The 20792-nt window shown below is 56.1% G+C and overlaps 3 protein-coding genes across 3 annotated transcripts; 2 read left to right on the forward strand and 1 right to left on the reverse strand.

The window, feature by feature from the left end:
* Positions 1-1659: 1659 nt before the first annotated feature.
* On the reverse strand, positions 1660-6404 carry PTMS (parathymosin). Its single transcript, XM_061204665.1, has 5 exons — positions 5836-6404; positions 2826-2897; positions 2582-2657; positions 2380-2441; positions 1660-2215 (listed from the first exon to the last, which is right to left on the reverse strand). Exons 1-5 carry the CDS (start codon positions 5878-5880, stop codon positions 2165-2167), a joined length of 306 nt encoding a protein of 101 aa, XP_061060648.1. The 5' UTR covers positions 5881-6404; the 3' UTR covers positions 1660-2164.
* Positions 6405-15413: 9009 nt separating this feature from the next.
* On the forward strand, positions 15414-16047 carry LOC133101767 (proline-rich protein HaeIII subfamily 1-like). Its single transcript, XM_061206691.1, has 2 exons — positions 15414-15880; positions 15960-16047. The coding sequence occupies exons 1-2, from the start codon at positions 15414-15416 to the stop codon at positions 16045-16047; spliced, it is 555 nt and encodes a 184-aa protein (XP_061062674.1).
* On the forward strand, positions 15613-20293 carry MLF2 (myeloid leukemia factor 2). The gene is made up of 9 exons (XM_061205788.1): positions 15613-15833; positions 16413-16490; positions 16741-16867; positions 17124-17159; positions 17788-17841; positions 18230-18358; positions 18523-18682; positions 19298-19510; positions 19754-20293. The coding sequence occupies exons 2-8, from the start codon at positions 16441-16443 to the stop codon at positions 19483-19485; spliced, it is 744 nt and encodes a 247-aa protein (XP_061061771.1). The 5' UTR covers positions 15613-15833; positions 16413-16440; the 3' UTR covers positions 19486-19510; positions 19754-20293.
* The last annotated feature ends 499 nt before the right edge of the window (positions 20294-20792 follow it).

Below are 20792 nucleotides of genomic sequence, written 5' to 3' on the forward strand. Positions count from 1 at the left end.
AAGAGGGTGTTGGAGAGAGAGAATCTAGAAAAAGAGGAATGGAGGCCTGGAGAGAGAGGGAGGAACCAATGACCAGGGGCTGGAATCTAGAGGAAAGCCCGGCAGATCGGGCAGCCGGAGGGTGCAGTCAGGGTGGGGTGGGGGTCCCGGGGGACGAGGCAGGGCGCTGGCAGAGAGCAGAGTGGAGGTAAGGTGGCTGTCTTGAGCTAGAGGCCGTTCTGTTGCTCCCAGGGCCCTGGCCCCTGTCCTTCTGTCTTCCCTCCACCTTCTGCACTTCCCCTCCCCGTTGCCGCCCCCCCCAGCACCCCAGGGCTCACGGTTTCGCTTCGCAGTGGAAAGTCTGAGGGGGCTGATTCCCAGCAGCATTACCTCCACCCCTGTGGTGGCGCTCCCCTTGTTTATTTCCTCAGTCCTGGGTGTCCCCGCCACCCTCTCCACTCCTCCCCCACCCTCTTGACTGTTCTCTTTCCCCAGGAACTTCTGCCCTTCTCTGCCTTGAACTACCCACTTGCCCATCTCTGAGCTGCCTCCCCAGGCCCGTCATACTTTCTTGGCAAGCCCTTTCCTTGGTACTCATCCCCTCCCTTATTCCCTTACCTTCCCAGAACTTCATTACCTTCGTCTACCTGTCTCCCCACCCATCCAATGACTCCTAGAAGCTCTACTGTACCCTAAAAGATGGTAGGTCTGAAGGGCACCCCACACACAGGGAAAAGAATAGCTACACCGTATTGTGCCTTCATTATGTGCTGGGCATTGTAGTGGGCACTTTGTGTGTACAGTAACTCATGAAATCTAATATTATCCCCCATTGTACACATGAGGAAACTGAGGCAGACTCAGAGATTTAAGGTCAGGTAGGGAGTGTGAAGACAAAAGCTGTGAGTATATGTGTGTGTGTGTGATCCTGACCCCGGGTGAGTTACAGGTGTCTTCTCATCTTTGGGGATGAATGGTATCAATGAATCACACACACCCCTCTACAGCTCAGGCCTCTGTGTAATCAGCAGGCTCTCCCAATCCAGAGGCTCTGAACTAAGAGAGGGCAAGGGTGATACGGAAAAATGCAGAAATCTTGCAGCAGGGATCTTGCCTCAGGAAAAACTGAGGCAGAACTAAGGAAGGAAGCCTGAGAAGGCCAGGGGGGAACCCCTGCTCCCCACGCCACCCAGCCTGCGGAGCCAGAACTTGCACCAGGCCTGGAACCACAAGAGGTCCTGGAGTTCTCCCTGCTTGACCAGGAGCTCACTGCTCAGTGCCAGGCAACTCTCAGTCCATCCAAAGAGGCTGAGACCCAGGTCTCCTGCCCTCTCCCACTTCAGGGGCGGGACTTCCTGTTTCTGAGGCTGTTTCTTTGCCTGGTTCAGCACAATAGGGCTGGTAGCTTTCCACTGGGCTCAGCAGTGTCTAGCCTGGTGTGGGTTAGCAGGGAAGGGTGTGTGTATGGCTGGGAGGAGCATCCCCAAGAATCCAAAACCAGGACGCGAGTCAGCTCTCAAAGACACCGCGCCCCCCGTCCACCCGGAGCGTAGCTGCTCTTGTCTTCTCGCGGGGTGGGTGGTAGGAGGGTGCCGCTGATTTTTTTATAGAGGGGAGGGGTCCTGATAGAATGTGCCATCGGCCACCCTCCTCGCTCTGCCCGGGAAAGCAGGAGACAGGTTAAAAACAGAAGCGCGACCGTTTCTTTATTAAATTATACAAAAAGGGGAGGGGAGGGGGGCAGCTGTGGGGCTCGGCCCCAACCCTGTTCCCACCCCGGCCTGGCGCTGTCTGAGAGAAGGGGATCTGAGGGAGACCCAGGGATCAGGCAGGGTAGGGATGGGCAGGACGTGAGGCTGGGATGCAGAGGTTAGGAAGGAGAGGCTCCCAGAGGAGGGTGGGGTTGGCTGCGGGGATGGAGGAAGAGAGGAGGGAGAGGGAGGGGGCCACCGGGGACCAGCTGGGGAGCTCAGATGGAGCAGGTCAGGAGGTGGAAGATGGCAGTGAGGATGGAGGGGGCAGTGTGTGGAGGGGCGGCATGAGAAGGCTGGGGAGAGAGAGGGCGGCAGCTCTGGCGCGGGGCCCAGAGCAGGGAGCCAGGTGAAGAGCGACTGTGCTCGGCTGTCCCTACCCTCACCTCCAGGCCCCCGAGGGGCCTCCCACCCCCAGCCCACTGGCAGGGGGCTCATGCCGACGCCCCATTTTCTGTCTTCTGCCGCTTGGGATCCGCTTCATCCTGTGGAGAGGGAAAGAGCTGGGGTAGCTGTCGCCTGGGAGAGGGACCGCCCTCTGTGCTGCTCCAGCCCCCGCCCTGCACCACCGGGATCTAGGTCCAAATCCAAAGGGCTCCCGGCCCTGCTGCATCCCTGACAGCCCCTCAGCCCACAACCCAGCCCAAACCTCCTCTTCAGCAGCTCTCTTCAGCGCGGGCCCTTCGTCCTCATCTTCTTCTTCTTCCTCATCTGAGGAGCCAGAAATGGGTCATTGGGGAAGGGCTGGAAGCTCCAGCAGAGACCCCCTGTGGCGGCCCTCAGCCCTGCTTCAGCTCTTCAAACCCACCCTGACGGTTCCTTTGAGCCCAGCCTTCCCTGCCCCTCCCCACCTTCCTCGTCTCCTTCATCTTCCTCCTCGCCATCCTCGGCAGTTTCTTCTTCCTCCTCAGCTCCGTTCTCCTCCTCCTGCGGGACGGGGAGAGGGAGGTGTCAGGGTGGCCCTGTGCCTCCACCCACCGTCACCGCCAAGGGTAAGGGGCCTGAGGGCAGGGCGGCGAGGATGGGAGGGGTCAGGGAAAGGCGGGCCCCCAGGAAGGGAGCTGGGGGCACGGTGGGCAGGTGACCCCTCCGCACCTCCACCACTTCTTTCTTTCGCTCTTTCCGGCTTGCCTTCTCCTCCACCTTCTCTTTCTTCTCCTTTAGGTCCTGCAAGAGAGAGAGAGAGGTCACCTTCCTCTCACCACAAACGATCTGCAGCCCTTAAGTCCCTCCAGGCCCGGTTCTCCCTCTGCAGTGACTTTAGAGGAGTGGGAGATGGAGAAAGTGGGCAGTGCGGCTTAGAGACTGAACAGAGGTCCCAGGGTCCTCACAGCCACAGAGGGGCTGAGACCAGACACCTTCCCCAAGACTTGAGGGAGGAGAAAAGTGATGAAGCCCGGGAAGAGGCAGCCAAGGTAAGCGCTCATCACCCCCACCAAGTTCTGCCCAACCTCACCGGCTGGAGTTCAGCTCAGCAAAGCAAATCCCCTCCATCTGCTTGCAGCCCTGACGCCCCACCCCCTCTGGAGGTCCCTCCTTCGCCTGCCCCCTCCCTCTGCCGGCCCTGCTCTGCCTTTTGTCTACCTCTGGGGCCTTTTCCTGAGTACTCTCTCCTGGGCATCCCTCCCAGCTTCCCTCTCAGCTGCGAAAGCCTTTGTTTCTGCCTTTGTGCCCCCCTCATCCTCAGGCTCGTACCTGGCCCAAGGCTACAGGAATAGGAAGAGCCCCTTAGCACGACTCCCGGTGCCCCCTCTCACTTCTGCCCACTTCTGCCCACTCCTGCCCCGAGACGGTGCAGGTGGTTTCCTCCTCCCGACCACCCATGGTGCGTGCACCAGCACGGTGTGGGCCCTGGTGTGGTGTGTGCACTGGTGTGGCAGAAGGGTAGGAGTCACCGTTGCCAGCAGGGATGTAGGGGAAGTAGGATAAGGGAAACGTGGAAGGGAAAGACTCTGGGACCTGGTAGACGAAGAGACAGACAAGGTCTGTGTGGGCGGGATGGGAAAGTAGAGGGGAAGGTCCCTGTGTAGAGTCCCCTCCCTCCACATGGCCCCTCTCTCCTTCCCAAGACCCCAGCAGGCACACCTTTGATGTCTTGTCCTGATGTGATGTGGCCCAGGGAGGTGCTCACAAGAGTCCCCTCTCTCGGGACACCACACCGGCCCTTCCAATTGAGATTCCAGTCCTCTCTCTACCCCACCCCTTGGCAGGCACTGTGGTGTCTCTGTGCGATCAGATCGGATCTGGTGTTGGTGTGCAACTCTGTGTATCCGATTCCACGGGGATGGAAGTTTTCTGGGTGAGTAGATCACCCTGGGAGGGTGTGTCCTTTCTGGAACAGGGTTGGGACAGGAGAGAGGTTTGGTGCTGGGTGGTTGGCCTGGAGGGATGCTCAATTCCCTTCTCCCTTTATGGGGAGCGCAAAACGCTTGCCCCTCTCACTTCAGCTAGGTTTCTTCATGCCACTTCGCTGTCCTCATTTCTCTGCCACATGGTCGGTATGGCATTTCTACTACCTGGTGGGCTTTCCCCTACATCCTGGGCCTGGAGAGCCAGGGGATCGTCGGCTTCTCTCTGGGGGCCCCAGCACCAGGTCTGCACGGCCCTGGCCTGAGTTTCTCATCGGGGCTGATGGAGGGAAGGAGAGTGAGGGCCAGGGAGGGAGGGAGTCTACCAGAGGCCAAAGTCCAAGGGGCCGGGCCCTCTCCTCCCCTGTCTGGTCCTGTCCTCCTGGTCACTGTCCTTCCATGATCCCTTTTCCAGGAGGGTATGTGACCTAGGTCTTGTGCTAGGCTGCTCTCTGGCCTCATTTACTCAACACAGGCACACACACTGACACAGGCTGACACTGATTCACACACACAGCTACAGAGGGGCGCCCACGCGATCCGGAGACACATGGCCCGGTGTTTGGGCATTCTGGCACACACTCTTGAGACAGCACAAGAGCACAGTGGAGCCACTCGGCACTCACAAAGCAGCAACACGGTTCCAGAACAGCTACGTCTCCACACGCACACATGTAACTGACACGGGCAGTCCCACACACTCGCTGGATTTCAGACATACAAAGACACCTACTCAGTGAAGTCACATGCCACCGCACAGCCCACTGGAGGGCCGCTCAGCACACCTTGTCAGATCTCACACGGAGCCCCTGTCTCCCACTGCCTCGAATCCCATTGGTTCCCCCTTTCACTTCACCGGCCTCCAGGAGACCTCTGTGACCTCCTCAGCAATCACCCCCCACCCAAGGTCGGGCTCCCAGCCCCCAAACCCTGGCCGAATTAATTTCCCCAAGCGACACTCAGCAGGTTCCCTAGGGAAATTAGAGAAAGGCTGGAAGAGAGGCAAGGCCGAAGGGATGGGGCCAGGGAGGGAGCTGACGGGAGCAAGGGCGGCGCGATGCAATGCCATGCAATGCGGGGCCCCAGCTTTTTCGAAGGCTGTTCCCGGCCCCCTTCTGGTTTTTAGGAATTCAAGATTCTTTAAGCGTGGGGGGAGACGCTGGAGGAGGGCTATGGAGACTAAGAGAGCTGAAGGCCAGTGCACGAAGGATGGAAGGAAAGGAGGGAAGGAGAAAATAGAGGCAGTAGCTGTCGGAGAGAAGCAAGAGACTGTCGGGCCTCGAGGGGAGGGGCCGAGAGGAGCAGCCTCCCAGGAGGGTCCTGTTTACACCGGAGGCTCTCAAACCGCTTAGCGGAGGAAAGGTGAGGTCAGACTGGAAGGGAAGACAGGGGACGGGGCGCCGGAGAGGGGCGCGGGGGAGGGGGCAGGGTAGATGAGACGCGCAGAGCTCCGACGGTCACCGGCCGGGGTGGAGGCGCGCGAGCCGGGGCCGGAGAGGGGTGGGGACGGCGCGGGGCCGGAGCGGCCAGGCCGGGAGCCGGGCTCACGGCGCTCGGGAAGCTAGAGGGCGCTGGCGCGAGCCGCGCGGAGCGGGGCAGGCAGCGCCAGGCTGGGGCGCGGGGGGAGGGCGGAGCGGGGTCCGCCGGGACCCCGCACCCGGGCAGCAGCTTGGGGCCGTCGGGGCGGCCTGGGGCGCACGACTGCGCGGAGCCTGGGGGGCGTGCGGGGGCCGGGCCGCCGCCGGCCCCGCCCGTACCTTGGCGCTCAACTCGGCCGCTGCCTCCACGCTCTTCTCCGACATGGTGCCGGGGCCGGGGCCGGGGCTGGCGGGGAGTCGGGGTCCCGGGGCCGGGACGGAAGGGCCCTGGACGGCGGAGGGTGGCCGCGGCCGGAACCTGGCGCGGTGGCGGCGGCGGCGGCGACAGCGGCAGCGGCGGCCACTCGGCAAGCTGGGGCTCAGGAAGAGGCGGCAGAGGCGCGCGGGGTGGGGCGGGGGTGGGTCTGGAGCGGAGACCCGCAGGGCTGCGGCCGTCCGGAGGGCGGGCGGAAGGGCGGTGCGGGCGGTGGCCGGCGCGCTCCGGCCGCGGTCGCTCGGTCCTCGGCTCGCCGCCCCCGCACCCGCAGAGCTGCCGCCGACCAGCCGCTGCCGCCCCCGGCCAGGGAACCCGCTTATAAAGCGGCGCTGCCCGACGGGAGGGGCTTCCCAGGGGTGGGGCAGGCGGGAGCGGGGAGGAGAGGAGAGGGGAGGAGGATGAAAGCGGAGGTTGGAGAGGTGGGGATAGGAGGATGAAAGCGAGGGGAGGGAGCGCGCGAGAGGCGGGAGGGAGGACTACACCAGGAGGGGGAAATGGAGAGACTACGGTCGCGGCGAAAGGAGTGGGGCGAGGAGGTGGGAAGGGGTGGGGCTCCTGCGGGGAGGGACCTCTCCGAATCCCGACCTACTGCCGGCGAATGTGGAGTGTGTCTTTTGGGGGCGGGCTGGAGGGATGGCCTGGATCCTACAGACACCCCACCAATAGCCTCGAGAATTTTGCCAAGGGGTGGGGTGGGGGGAAGCAGTTGGAAAGGCCGGGCAGGTATTTGAGAAACCAAAAGCTTTAAAGAGGAGGAAGAGGGCGGGAGCTACTTCCACATCTCGCTGGATTTCCCCTCTCCTGCAGCATCTGCGTTCCCTGGGTGGCCTTGGGAGGGGTTGAGAGAGCAGAAAGGGCCGCCCACTCTCCATCCTGCCCTAGGCTGACTTTTGTGACCCCTGCTGGGTTCCTCCCTTCCGGGTTCTCGCTTGTGATCTGAGGGGAGTCAGAGGCCCTCCAATCTCCTTTCCCCTTTTCCATCTTCGACCTTTCTTCTTTGCCCATCCCACCTCACTTTTCTTTGCCTGGTCCTTCTATCTTCATCCCTCCTCATCCATTTCTGCCTCACATCTCTCTTCTTCTGTCGCCCCTTCTCCACTTCTCACTTGCCCTCTTCTACCTTCCATCTCTGCCTTCCCTCTCTCTCCAGACAACACTGTTCTTGTCTCATCTGAGTCTGTCACCCGGCCCTACATCCTTAGCTGATTTTCCTCAACACCTCTTCATGTCCTTATTTCCCACATTTTCCCTCTCTTGGTCTTTCTCTTTCCTTTGCTGCCATCTTCCCCAGGCTTTCTGGATGATATCTGCTTCCTTTGCAGGGGGTTCCAGCCCACACTGTTCCACACACCCTCAGCTCCTCTCCCTCAGTCTCGGTATCTTTGGGTCATTTTGAGAAGCTTGGGGTTTCAGGAGGGGACAGGAGGCCTGGGGTGTGTAGCAAAGGTCAGGAAGGTGGATGGAACGGAAGGCTAGGGTTTGGAAAAAGATATCTTTGGTGTATGTGCACTCCTGTATTTGTATTTGTCTATCATTAGTCTTCATCTTTTTATCATTTTCATTTTCTTAATAAAAAAAGACATAACTGACCAATCATCACCATTTAGTCTTTGAGTGCTTAAGTACCCCATCTTTTGGTCCCTTGGTGTCCACACCTCCTAATTTCTCTTTCGACTCTTCTATCAGTTTCTCAGTCTCTGTCTTCTCAAAAATCTTGGAGCCCCACCCAGGTTTCTCCTTGCCGACTTCTGTCCATCTTTCTCTGAGATCTTTCCATCTCTGTCTCTGTTTCTCTTGACATACTCGCTGATGTCTTTAGCGATCTCTGACCCTCTCCATCTCTCTACTCTCTTGCTACATTTATCTTCCTCTCCCCCCCTCCTCCCCCCCCCCCCCGCCCAGTCTCCCTGTCTCGCTCCCTCCCCGTCAGTCTCTTTCCTCTCCCTCCCACCCTCCTTTCCTCTTCCCCCCTTCTCCACCTAGCAGCCCCGCCTGCTGTCTCGGACACCCTGCTGGGCTCTTACCCTGTTGCCCTGGTAACCGCCCCCCACTCCGGTCATCTCCACTCCCCTCCCCCCCCTCCAATCACCGCCACCAACAACCTCCATCCACCTTCCTCCTATTTTTCCTGAGAGCCAATAGAAACTCTGTTGCCAGGTGGAATGCTCATTTGAATCAGCCAATCCAGGAGCCTAACTGCTTGCCCTGCCTTATATGGGGATTTGAGGAGGGCCACTCCCCCCACTCCAGCCCCACAGGGGACCAGCCCCTCCACTGTCCTTTATCCCCGCCCTGGAGAGAGCCTGGGACCCTCCCTCTCACTCTTTTATAAGAGTCTGGCTTCCCATTTCCCTAACTGGGACCACCGGGGTTAGTGTGGGCTGTGGGTTGGACTGTGGGCTGGGCCTGAGGGCCGGGGGTGGGAATGAGGTGTGATTAGGGAAGGGGAGGCGGAGGGAGCCGGGAATTTTGCCCAGGGAGGGGTGCCTGGGAGCGGAGGCAGCTGCAGTGGAAAATTCCAGGGAGATGGAGAGGCAGAGAATGGGAATCCTGCCCCAAGGCCCAAGGGAGAGCCTTGAGAATCTAAGAGTTTGGACACTAGGGTCCGCAGGGACCAAAGGAAAAAGTAGGAAGCAGGAGGCCTGGATCTAATTCCTTCCTGCATGGGAGAAGCACCCCTTAGCCCTCGCTCTCTGGTTGGACAACACATGTCTCCTGAAGTCTTGGCTTCCTAAGAAGAAAGCTACACACTTAGGATGAATTTGGAATGAGTGGGATGCTGAAAGCCCACCCCCTATTCCTTGGGGTTGGTCTCTGGGCCTCTGGGGCCAAGAGTGTTAAATGATGCCAGCCTGTGTTTACTACTTTCCAAAGAATGATTTCTGAGGCCTTGTGGAAGCTTGCCTATTCCTAGAGTTCTTTTAGTCCACAATTCAACGGAGAATTTTCCACTGGTTGAATGGGGAAACCTGTGCCTTCTTACACATTTTCTGGAGGTGGGAAAAGGAAGGCCAGGTGAGAATAGGGGAGGCCCGAGCCCCCTGGAAACTATGACTTCGGACATCCCAGCAATTCCCTCACTACTCTGTAGAAGGTGTTCAACTCTATAACTATTTACATCTCATTCTTAAGTGAATTTTCCCCCCCTCTCCAGCTTCCTGGGTTTTTTCAGTTTGCCTCTTTGTCTGATAGGTTAAGTGCTGAGGAAGGCGTTGTTAGCTATCATTCAAGGATGGGAGGACAGAAACCTGAAAGTTGGGCCTCTCCACCCTCACTATACTCTTCATCCCATTCCGCTCCCAATGACCTCGTTGCTATTCCTCATTTTTCCTTTGCTTAAAAAAAAAAAATCTTTTCAAAACTCAAGAGAGTAGAGAGTTGAGAGGAGATGGATTCCTAGATTTAGTTAGGCTGGACTCTGTCCAATAAAATTTTCTGTGATGACGGGAATGTTCTATATCTGCAGTTTCCAATACAGTGGCCACAAGCCACGTGTAGTTACTGAATACTTGAAATGCAGCTAGTGCAACTGAGGAACTGCGTTTTTTACTTTAATTTTAATTAAATTTATTTATTTATTTTTTGCCTGCGTTGGGTCTTCGTTGCTGGGCGCGGGCTACTCTTCCTTACGGTGCGTGAGCTTCTCATTGCGGTGGCTTCTCTTGTTGTAGAGCATGGGCTCTAGGCGCGCGGGCTTCAGTAGTTGTGGCGCATGGGCTCAGTAGCTCGCGGCATGTGGGATCTTCCAGGACCAGGGATCGAACCCGTGTCCCCTGCATTGGCAGGTGGATTCTTAACCACTGTGCCACCAGGGAAGTCCCTTATTTATTTATTTTAAATAGAAGTCTACCTCATTCTTTTTTATTTTATTTTATTTTATTTTTCTGTCATGCTGCACGGCCTGTGGGATCTTAGTTCCCTGACCAGGGATTGAACCCGGGCCACAGCAGTGAGAACGCTGAGTCCTAACCACTGGACTGCCAGGGAATTCCCAATTTTAATTCAATTTAAATAGCCCTAGTGGCTACCATATTGGACAGCACCACTTCAGACCTTGGCCCTAAACTGCCTTTTCTTTTTCTATCTCGTTTCTTGTCTCCATCCCCAGTGTTCTGTACATGGAAAGTCAAAAGCAATTCTGGCTGCCATGTTGGAAGGTCACCTGGGCCACTGTTGTCATGTACTTTACCACAGGTGCATGATTGCTCAGGATTTCCACATTTTCACAGATGAAACAGACGATGTGGCTGACCCAGAGTAGAGGAAAGTGAAAGTAAAAGGCTAGGGGAGATGGGACCAGGAGTGACAGCTAGAGGCTTATTTTGCCCAGAAGGTAAAAGGCTGAGGGAGGACTTAATAACCAGGAGGAGGTTATTCAGTCAACGGTGCCAACTGAACCCATGCAGGTGGCTCAGGTCTCAGGGGTCCTGTTCTCACTCAGTCTCCCTAAGCGACTCCATCATGCACCTCCACTGGTGCAAGTCCCACTGCCAACGCATACCTCAAGCCCTGATGACTCTCAAACCCGTATCTCCAGCGCCGGCTTCTCTCCTGAGTGCGAGTCATGACTCCAATTCCCTTCTGTCTTCTCTCCCTGGATCTTCCACAGCGCCTCAACCCCATGCCTTCCAACTGCAACTCCCCCCTTTTTCTATTTCAGTTAAAGATCCTGTCCCCCACCCATTCATTCATGCCAAGGGGTCATCCGAGACGCTGCCTCTTCCTTCCTTCCGTAGATCCTTCACATTTCACTTTCTAAAGGTTCCTTGAGCACCTCCTCTTCTCTCCAAGCCCAGTCCTGCCCCTGCTCCAAGGGTCAACATCACTCACTGACTTTAAGCTTAATTAATTTGGGTTTTCAATCATGATTTAAGAGTTGTATCTTCAGCACCTACCGCTGTACCTGGCATATTGTAGAAGCTCAAAAATGTTTGCTGAAATGCATAAACTGCCTTTCTACCTAAGATACAAATAGACTGTTGTCATCTCCCTCCATAAAACCTTCTGATAGCTTCCCCAGGCCTATAGGATAAAGTCCAGAAGCAAACCCAGCCCTTCAAGGTCTGGTCCCTTTTAACCTCTGTAGCCTTAGCTCTCACCAAGTTTCCCTCAAAAGTTTTGCTGCAGCATTTTTTTTACTCCTCATAGTTCCTCCCCAATGGGGCCTACCTCTGTGCCTTTGCATTGATCTCACCTTCCGCTTGAAATGCTCTCCTGGCTGCCCTACCCCAGCCCCCGAGCCACTCACTCCCTCTTCTGAACCACTTTCGCCCTTTTAATATACATCTTCCTATGGCGGCCTTCATCCCAGGATTATCATGGATTCCATGTTGGCCACCGTCACCGGACTGTGAACCCTGTTGGGCAGAGACCATGTCTTACTTGTCTTTTCATCTCCAGCACCTTGCACTGTGCCTGGCGTATAGTAGGAGCTCCATAAATGTTTACTGACAGGAACTACCACACAGGTAGCGCAAACTTCAATCCGTAAAGCCCGCGTTAATCACGAGACATGCTGCCTCCTTGGGGATGCCTTCTTGAAATGATCAACAGACAACAGGAAGTTCTTAAGACTTAAAACTCCACTGCTAATGCCAACCGTTAACATTAGCATACCTGCCCAAGGTGGTCTAACATCTAATATCTTATGGTCGAACTAGGCATGGGATTCACGTATTCCTGTTGTCCTCCTCCTGCTTTGCGTGGCTAGCTTCTAAAGGGAAGACTGTCCACTCAGTTATCCTGTGTAACCATGTGGTTAGGATCACAATTTCAGCCAGACACAATTTCCATATGTTCTCAAGCTAATCCTATATGCACACAGTACAGTGTGGCAAGCAGAATGGTCATTTATTTCTCATTCAGTTGCCCAGGTCAAAAAACCCTGGGGTCATTCTTTTTTTTTTTTCTTTTCCGGCCATGCCTTGCGGCTTGCGGAGATCTTTGTTCCCCGACCAGGGATTGAACCCAGGGCCACAGCAGTGAAGGCGCCAAATCCTAACCACTGGCCCACCAGGGAACTCCCCCTGGAGGCATTCTTGACTCTTCTCCCTTGTACTGCATCCAACCATCAGCAAATTGTTAACTCCGTCTTCAAAACATACCTAGAATCTGACCATTTCTCGCCTCCACTGTTTCTAACCTACTCTAAGCCATCTGGATTATGGCTACAGCATGCTAGGTCCTTCTGTTTCTGCTGTGGCCCCCCCAATGGTCTATTCTCCGTACAACAGCCAGAGTGGTCCTTTGTAGATCTTACAAAGTCCCACGGGATCTGGCTTCCTTCTTGCTCTGTGCCTTGTTTCTCACTACTGCTCTTCCTTTCATTCACATCAGTCTAGGCACATTGGCTTCTTTGTTCCGTGAACACACTAAGCATACTTCTGCCTCAGGGCCTTTGCACTTGCTTTTTCCTCTGCCCAGAATGCCTTAGCCCCAGTCTGCTTAAGAGTCACCTCATCAATGAGGCCATCCCTAGTCACCCTAAAAAGCAACCACCACCTCCCAGCTGCTTGCCTGTTCCTCTACCCAACTTCCAACCTGCTTTATTTTTCTCTCTGTGTATCACTATATCTCCAGAGCCAGGAACAGTGCCTGACACAGTAGGCATTCAATAAATATTTGTTGAATGGATGTGAATATAAAACAAACTGAAAAGCTGGTTTTTAAAAACATGTTCCTGAGTCATTTTTCAATCTCACTCTGATCTGGTGTCCACTATACAACTCAGTCTCTCTACCTGGGGCAACTTAGTGCTAATTGTCAGGGTTTATCTCCTCCCCCCCCATACACATGCACATACACATACACAAATCACACCCATTCACGTTGGCTCAGGCTGGAATCCAGTCTCCCCTAACTCCATCATCGCCCCATCCTCACTCTGCTCCAATAGCCAACTGCCCTGGGATTGCTCCAGATGCGTGAGCTCACATCTAACAAGGGCCCCTTTTCTGTCCCAGCTCTACTCTCTCAAGGACTTCCTGACTTTGGCTCCATCAGATAAAGCAGTGAAGAGAAACCACTGTTTCTCTTCCTTCCCAACAATGCTTATCCCCTTTTGAGTTCAGCCTCACCCCTGGCAGGGCCCACCCTCCCTCCTACATCTTATCATCTACAGGAAACTCTGATGACTGAGGAATTTCTGTTCATCAGAATTCACTGGGCAGAGATGTGAGAAAGGAAGGAAGGAGGGACAGAGGGAAGGAAGGAAGGAAGGAAGGAAGGAAGGGGGGAGGGAGGGGGAACGGAAGGGATGGGAAGGTGATGGAGAAGGAAGACAGACACAAACTGTGTCTGGGGGACAGAAAGGTTACTTGTAAAATTACATTCCTTCAATTCCTGGAGCGGATGGCTGCCTATATGGTCCATCGCTGGGCACTCTGAAAATGAGCTCTGCATTTCCTCCTTCATCCCCATCTGTTCAAGGATCTCTTTTTTTTTTTTTAATTTTATTTATTTATTTTGGGTGCGTTGGGTCTTCGATGCTGCACGCGGGTTTCTCTAGTTGTGGTGAGCGGGCTTCTCATTGCGGTGGCTTCTCCTGTTGCGGAGCACGGGCTCTAGGCACGCGGGCTTCAGTAGTTGTGGCACGTGGGCTCAATAGTTGTGGCTCATGGGCTCTAGAGCGCAGGCTCAGTAGTTGTGGCACACGGGCTTAGTTGCTCTGCGGCATGTGAGATCTTCCCGGACCGGGGCTCGAACCCGTGTCCCCTGCATTGGAAGGCGGATTCTTAACCACTGCGCCACCAGGGAAGTCCCAAGGATCTCTTTTTAACCTGAGACAAAGCCCAGGTCATAGTTAGATGCTAAACTGTAATTTGTAAATATTCCTAGGAGAGGTAATTGATTTAAAATCATGCAAAGGTAAAAATGACTGATAACCAGATTTTTTTTTTTAATTTTATTTTTTTGGCCACACCGTGCGGCATGCGGGATCTTAGTTCCCTGACAAGGGATCAAACACGTGCCCCCTGCAGTGGAAGCGCAAAGTCTTAACCACTGGACCACCAGGGAAGTCCCTGATATCAGATTCTTAAGTCTTGGAAGGAAGAAGAGAAAGCGCTCTAGACACCTAAAGGCAGAGGATACCAGGTAATGGGAAAAGACCAAAGGAGGAGGCTAGAAGCTAAGCTGCATCTCCTATGCATATCTGCGGAAGGCTGGACATGAAATGAGGAGGGAGAGGCTGGAAGGTAAGGCCCACTCTTCCTTGAGTCTGGGCTGCAGAACTCTCCTGGGACAACTCTTGATCACATGTCAAAATGCTTTTGTTTGGGAGCAAGAGGAAAAGGGGCACTTGCATGGCGGCATGTTTAGAGATAGAGCATCTGGAAGATAAAAGATTTTACTAAGTCTCTTCCCCAGAAGTGTCAATGGAAAATACATTTTCTTTTTTTTCTGTCTTTGGCTTTAGCTTTGCCAGTCTGCCAGCTTCTAATTTCTCTCTGTTCCCCTCTGTCTCCACTACTGTGTTTTTCCTCTTTAATAATGATCAAGTCCAAAGAAACCTGAGAAGCCCCACTCCCACCACCTTTTCCTGAGTCACCAGGGACCCCCTTCACCTTCTTCCCCAGGGAAGTGCTGGGGATGGGAACAAGTCTCTCTCACTGTCGGGCCCACAGACGTCAGGCCCGCTAACGTGGCTAGCGGCCAGTGTAAAGAACCAGGAGAGCTGGAGTCTGGAGGGGTCCAGTCTAAAGTCCACCCCGGACAGTCCAAATCCCCTGACACCCAGGGGGAGGGCCCTTCTCTCCAGTTGGGCCAGATTTTATGCAAGACATTTAGTATGTCAAAGTGTCAGTCTTTGGCCTTCGAGTCAGGTCTCCTGGGCCTGTCTGCAACTCTGCCCCTGGGTGAGCTTGGTTAATGGAGCGCTCCACCCCTTTCTTCTCCCAAACGTTAGACCCTTGACCTACCTACCTACTTGACTCGAGGCAAGAAAAGATCAGTGCGGACTGGGAGCTCCTGAGGATACAGGAGTTAGAGAAGAGAAAGCGGAGATTGGCATTAAACGAAAAGGTTTCAGAACTAGGGCCTCTCCCCACTGTGACCCTTCACAGCAGGGTAACTGAGGGGGGGCGGTCCGGGAGCCTCGCCAACGCCAGTTCCCAAGGGGCTGCACTTCTAGCCTAGCCGAAGAGCGCCATCTGGCGGCCGGTCCCCAACCTGGATTCTCTTTGCTCCAGCCCGAGTTCTCGAAGCCAGAGGAAGACCTGGGCAGAACTGTCACCTCCTCTCCTACGTCACTACGAGGGCCCCGCCCCTGCGTCGAACGCGCCTCCTCTCGAGGGGACTGGCCCTAGCGCCTCCCCCGTAGAACTGCCGCCTTTCCTCCCTCTTGGGATGAAAGCTTCCCGGGTAGAGAAATCTGCTTACTGCTCCCCCAGGGATCCGCCCCACCTTGTGGGGCCCGTGAGGAGCCCGCCCTCCCCCATGGAAATCTGCCCGCGTCCTCTTCTGTCTTCCTCCCCTCGCGGCGATGGACTCATCTGCTCCTCCCCCACACCCTTACAGGGAGCCTCCTCCAGTCCACAGGACCCAAATCCAGGTTACTAACGAGGCCTCCCCTCCCCTGGTCCCGGAAGACTCTGCGACTCCCAGCTCCGCTGCCCGGGAGCCAACCTCGCGCGCCCCCCAAGCCCGCCCCTGGGCGGAGCTCCGCAGGCCCAAGGGGGTGGGCTGTCCCGTCGTGACGTCACTTCCGCCCGGGCCTGGCCGGGGCTCGGGCTCAGTGGGCCGAGGGGGGGCACAGAGGTGGCAGCTGTGCGAGGAGGCGGTGCGGGAGGCCGAGGAGCTCACGCCCGGACCAATTCCGCGTCCGGGGCCGCAAGCCCCGATCCTGCCGCGCACCGAGAGGCGAGACCGGCCGGATGGGCCGCTGAGTCCGGATCGGGGACCGGTGAGGCTCGAGCGGAGCGGGCAGCCGGTCCGGGGCGGGAGAGGCCTGTGGGGCTGCAGGGTCCCCGGGAGCCTGGGTTGCGGGGAGGGGAGCGGGTCAGGCCTGCCTCTCCTGCTCGCCCGGCAGGGAGGCAGGGCCTGGGGGGGTGCCGCCGCCAGGCGCCGAGGGGACGGTGAGGCCCGCCCGGGGGAGGCCTGGCCGCGGCCGGGTGTAAGGAGGGGGCGGGGTGGGGGTCATTAATGCGGGCGGAGGGCCGGCACTGGGGATTCGCCTGCGGAAAGGTGGCGTCGGGGGAAGGGGAGTATGCTTCTGGCCAGGGCTTTGGGAAGAGGATGGCTCTGAGTGGGGGAGGCAGAAAACAGGCTTGGAAAAATTTTCCATGGTCCTCCTTCGGGGAGAGGTTTGAAGAGCTCTGCTTTCCCTAGAGGGTGATGTTGAACACCTGCAGAAGGGTCTCCCTGGAGTTTGGGGGGCCAGTTCCAGTATTTGGAAAGGGACCATGCGCTGAGAGTCCCTGCACTGAGCGGGTGTGCGAAAAGCCTGGCCGCCTCCAACATGTGAGCCTCCACATCTTCACAGTGTGGAGCCCCCTGGAGCTAAAATCAGGATGTTCCGCTTCATGAGGGACGTGGAGCCTGAGGACCCCATGTTCCTGATGTGAGTATCCCCTCCCCCTCCTGCTCTAGAGCACGCATCCGCTCCACTTCAGGTCTCTGACTAGTTGAGCCAGACATCTGGGCTCTCGTCGTGGGCACTGATCACAACTTGGTGGCCACTCAGCCCCAGCTCAGACTTCGAGGAGGAATCTGTGCCACTGCTTCCCTATGGCTCTTCTTCGGGGGAGGGGCCGGTGGGAGGTGCTGACTGCTGGCCCTTCTGCCACCCGCACCGTATCCTCCCTGCACAGGGACCCTTTTGCCATTCACCGTCAGCACATGAACCGGATGTTGTCGGGCGGCTTTGGATACAGCCCCTTCCTCAGCATCACAGATGGCAACATGCCAGGGACCAGGCCTGCCAGCCGCAGGATGCAGGTAATGGTGCTGCAACAGACCTGAGACCCGAAAAAAGGTTGGAGCTTGGTCAGTAAAGTGCTTGATTTTTCTTGCACAACGGCCAACTTAGCAAGTGGAGTGCCTTCTAGGAGTGGGGAAAGGGGTCTGGAAAAACAGGCTTTGTGATCCCCTTTTGAGAGGAGGATGGAAAAGCAACAGAGGCCATGGGCTTGGTTTGGGATGGTAATGAGATAGGATGTGGTCCCTAATTTCTGTTCCTTACATCTTTCTGTAGGCTGGGGCTGTCTCCCCATTCGGGATGCTGGGAATGGTGAGTCCTCATCCCCTTGCGTCCTTCCATCTCAGACATGCTTTATACCCTTAGATACTACTTCCAAATGTGCCTCTCTGGATAGCCTTATGGGTAACCCTAGAATCCTCATGTAGTGTTCACAGAGCTCTGGGCCTGCCGTGTGCTGAGTCCTATGAGTTCACGATGGTAACTTACTGGCTCCTGTACTTCTAGGAGCCGTACCCATTAGGAAGATATAATTGCCTGATATAATTGTTCTTTTGAGGAAGGAGGTGCTGTTGAAACGCGAACTAGAGATGGCTTGTAGAAGATTTTTCTACAGTTTCAGAACCAACCCCTTATAGGTTAGAATCCAGTGATATTGGCTTGCTTCCTAAAGGTAGGAGGAAATAGGGCAGCCAGGAGAAGGAACATGGGGTCAGAGCAGCCATAGAGACTGAAGAGGAGGAGGGCAGCGGCATACAGGAAGAGAAGCATGGAGAGAAGCACGCCTGTTCTGGTCCTGTTCATGAGGAATGAGGAAGAGCAGCTGCTAGATGTGAAGGAAAGGGAGAGAGGGAACATGTAGCTATGTAGCCCGTGGGAGCCTGAGCGCGCCCACCTCTGATCGTGGCCCTGCTTCCTGTTTTCCATCTCTTTGCTCCAGTCGGGAGGCTTCATGGACATGTTTGGGATGATGAACGACATGATTGGGAACATGGTGAGACTCTTGCCCCATCCCATCCCCTTCCCTGGCCCTGTTCCCAGTGATGGCTGGCAACACCTTGAGTCCCCAGAGGCGGGAGTGGGGAAGGGCGTACTTGTGGAGCGTGCAAGCTGGATAAGGCCACTGGACCCGGAGAGTGCGGGTTCCTCAGTGGGAAGCAGCAGTGCACCTTATGAAGCGTGCAGTTAAGGCTCCATCTCTTCAGGTCCTTCTGGCGTATTGTTGGACTCAGAGGAATTTGGGGGGTAATGATGAGTCCTGATGTTTTCCTGGTACGTTTTATGAGAAAGATGTGGGCAGGCACAGGCGGCTGAAGGGAGGGATCCCTTCTCCGGAGGCGAACCCCTCCCCACACAGCCCTGCTGTTCCCTTCCCTCCTCAGGAGCACATGACAGCTGGAGGTAATTGCCAGACCTTTTCATCCTCCACTGTTATCTCCTACTCCAATACGGGCGCCGGCGCGCCCAAGGTCTACCAAGAGACAGCAGAGATGCGCTCGGCCCCAGGCGGGGTGAGTTGGAGGGCTCCTCCTATCCCAGAGGAGGCACGATCGGATGGCCCCCACAGAAATCCTGGCTGCTTTTTTCAGGATTGGGTCCCGGGCGGCCTTTCTGGGCTGGTGTGGCCGGGCTTTGGAAGGAGCCGCTCAGTGTGCCATGCTCTGCCTCCCCCCAGATCCGGGAGACTCGGAGGACTGTACGGGACTCGGACAGTGGGCTGGAGCAGATGTCCATCGGGCATCACATCCGAGACCGGGCCCACATCCTCCAGCGCTCCCGAAACCACCGCACGGGGGACCAGGAGGAGCGGCAGGACTACATCAACCTGGATGAGAGTGAGCCCTCCTTCCCGCTGCTCAGCCTGCCAGCCTCCTGGCCCCGGCCCCGTGAGCTAGGCGATAGCGGCTTGCTCTCCCTACCTCCGTAGATACTTCTTGGGCAAGGTTATGGATGAGCCCCACGTTCTTAACTCAACTCGGAGCCTTTTTGTCAGCTTAGGGCTAAGTCAGTGCCGGCAGTGTCCTCACTGCGGAGGGCAAACTTTGTCACCTAAGTCAGATACTGATAGTAATCTACCCGTCTCCATCTGGATCTGTTTTTTTAGTTCTTCTTACTTATTTTTTTGAAGTCAACAAATATTTATTAAATACTTCTAGTGTGCGTGGGACTGCACTAAGTAACTAAGTAATTATCCCATTCCTGATTGCCTCCATGCTTCCAGGAGCCATGATTGCCTCCATTGCCTCCATGCTTCCAGGAGCCACGTTGAATCCAAAATTGCTAAATAAGTCGCTTCCCTTCCCCAGCACATCCCCCCACACAGCCTTTCAGCCTTCGCCCTGGGTTTTGGTCGTAGAGCCTGTGGCTCACGGCCCGCGTCTGGCCCCGGGTCTGCCCGGGGAAGCCAGGCGGTACACAGGTGTCGTGTGTGGTCTCCGTGTCCCCCCCAGGTGAGGCCGCGGCCTTTGATGATGAGTGGCGGAGGGAGACTTCCCGATACCGGCAGCAGCGCCCCCTGGAATTTCGGAGGCACGAGGCTTCAGGCGGTGGGGGACGGAGGGCTGAGGGGCCTCCCCGCCTGGCCATCCAGGGACCCGAGGACTCCCCCTCCCGACAGTCCCGCCGCTATGACTGGTGAGGGCCCCGGGCCCTCGGCCTCTCGGGTAAGTACTGAGGGGGCTGAGGCCTCAGGCACGGGCGGGGGTGGGGAGCGTACGGTGCCCGGCCCTCAGCCTTGAGGCAGAAGCAGCCCACGTGCCCAGCAAACACCGCCTTTGACAGTGGAAGTTTTAGTTGGTACGGAAAGACAGAAGAGTGTCCTCACCGGAATAGGGGATTAGGCACCACCCCTGGCTTTTATATTTTGTCTTCCTTTTGACTTGTGCTCATCTCTTTTCCCCCTCCAGGTACGGGCTGAGAGGCTGAGAAATCATCCCCTGAAATAACTTTTCCTCTTCAACTCCCACTCCCAATTTAATATTAAATTAACAGGCCAGCTGGCCCCCACCTCTCCCTGGGGGTCTCAGCGAGAACCTTTCACTGACCCTTTACCTACATTTTCCTTCTTTAATCTCCTTACCATGATGACTCCACTTCTTCTGTATCCACTAACTTGATTTTTCACTTTGCTGCCCCATCTCTGAAACTCCTTCCCTTCCCCATTCTACCCCTGCCATGCATCGAAGGGGCTTTTGGGGTGGGCTCTGGGTTTAGGGGCCTCAGCGACCCTGGATCTTTGCCCACCTCCTCCCCAGATTCCCCGCTGCAGGGGCCATAGCCCTGGTCCAGGGCTGTGTGTGGAGGGAAGGACCGGTTCCCAACCGAGTCTCCCTTCCCAGCCGCTACGCATCATAAAAATCTGCCCCACATCCTTCTCTGCCTTTATTTTTTGATTTGTGCAGCTTGTTAACTAGGTGTTTATGAAATAAAGGAGAATGGAGAAAAGACCAAGTAGGATCCTGGCATTACTTTTTTTTTTTTTTTAACTTATTTTACTGAAGTGTCGTTGATCTACAGTGTTGTGTCTGGCTTCACTTTTGCTCTTTTCCCTGTTCAGTTTCAACCCTCCTGTCTCCTTCTGGTCACCTTACCTTCCCTTTATCTCCATGCGTGGCCTTCTTAACTCAAGTTCAAGCCCAGCACCTCAGTGGTACCGCAGTGGGGCTGTCAGAGCTCTGGTGGGTGAGAAGCCACAGCGGATGCGGCCAGGCTGGGCCGGGGGTGAGACCAGAGGCGGCTGTCCTGCCAGCTCCCTCGCTTTCACTGTACCTTCACTCGTCAGGGGGATTACGGGGCATACCTTTAGGCGCCTGAGGAGCTTTCTGCCCCTTGTCCTTGGGCTTCTTTCTGGCCTGGACTGTGGGCGGGAACACTTGGGGTGCAGAGCAGGAAGAAGCCCAAACAACCCCACTCAGGTCTTCAGAGGGGAGGAACTCGGGTCAGCAG

The sequence above is a fragment of the Eubalaena glacialis genome, chromosome 11 (genome assembly GCF_028564815.1).
Source record: "Eubalaena glacialis isolate mEubGla1 chromosome 11, mEubGla1.1.hap2.+ XY, whole genome shotgun sequence".
NCBI classification, from domain to species: Eukaryota; Metazoa; Chordata; class Mammalia; order Artiodactyla; family Balaenidae; genus Eubalaena; species Eubalaena glacialis.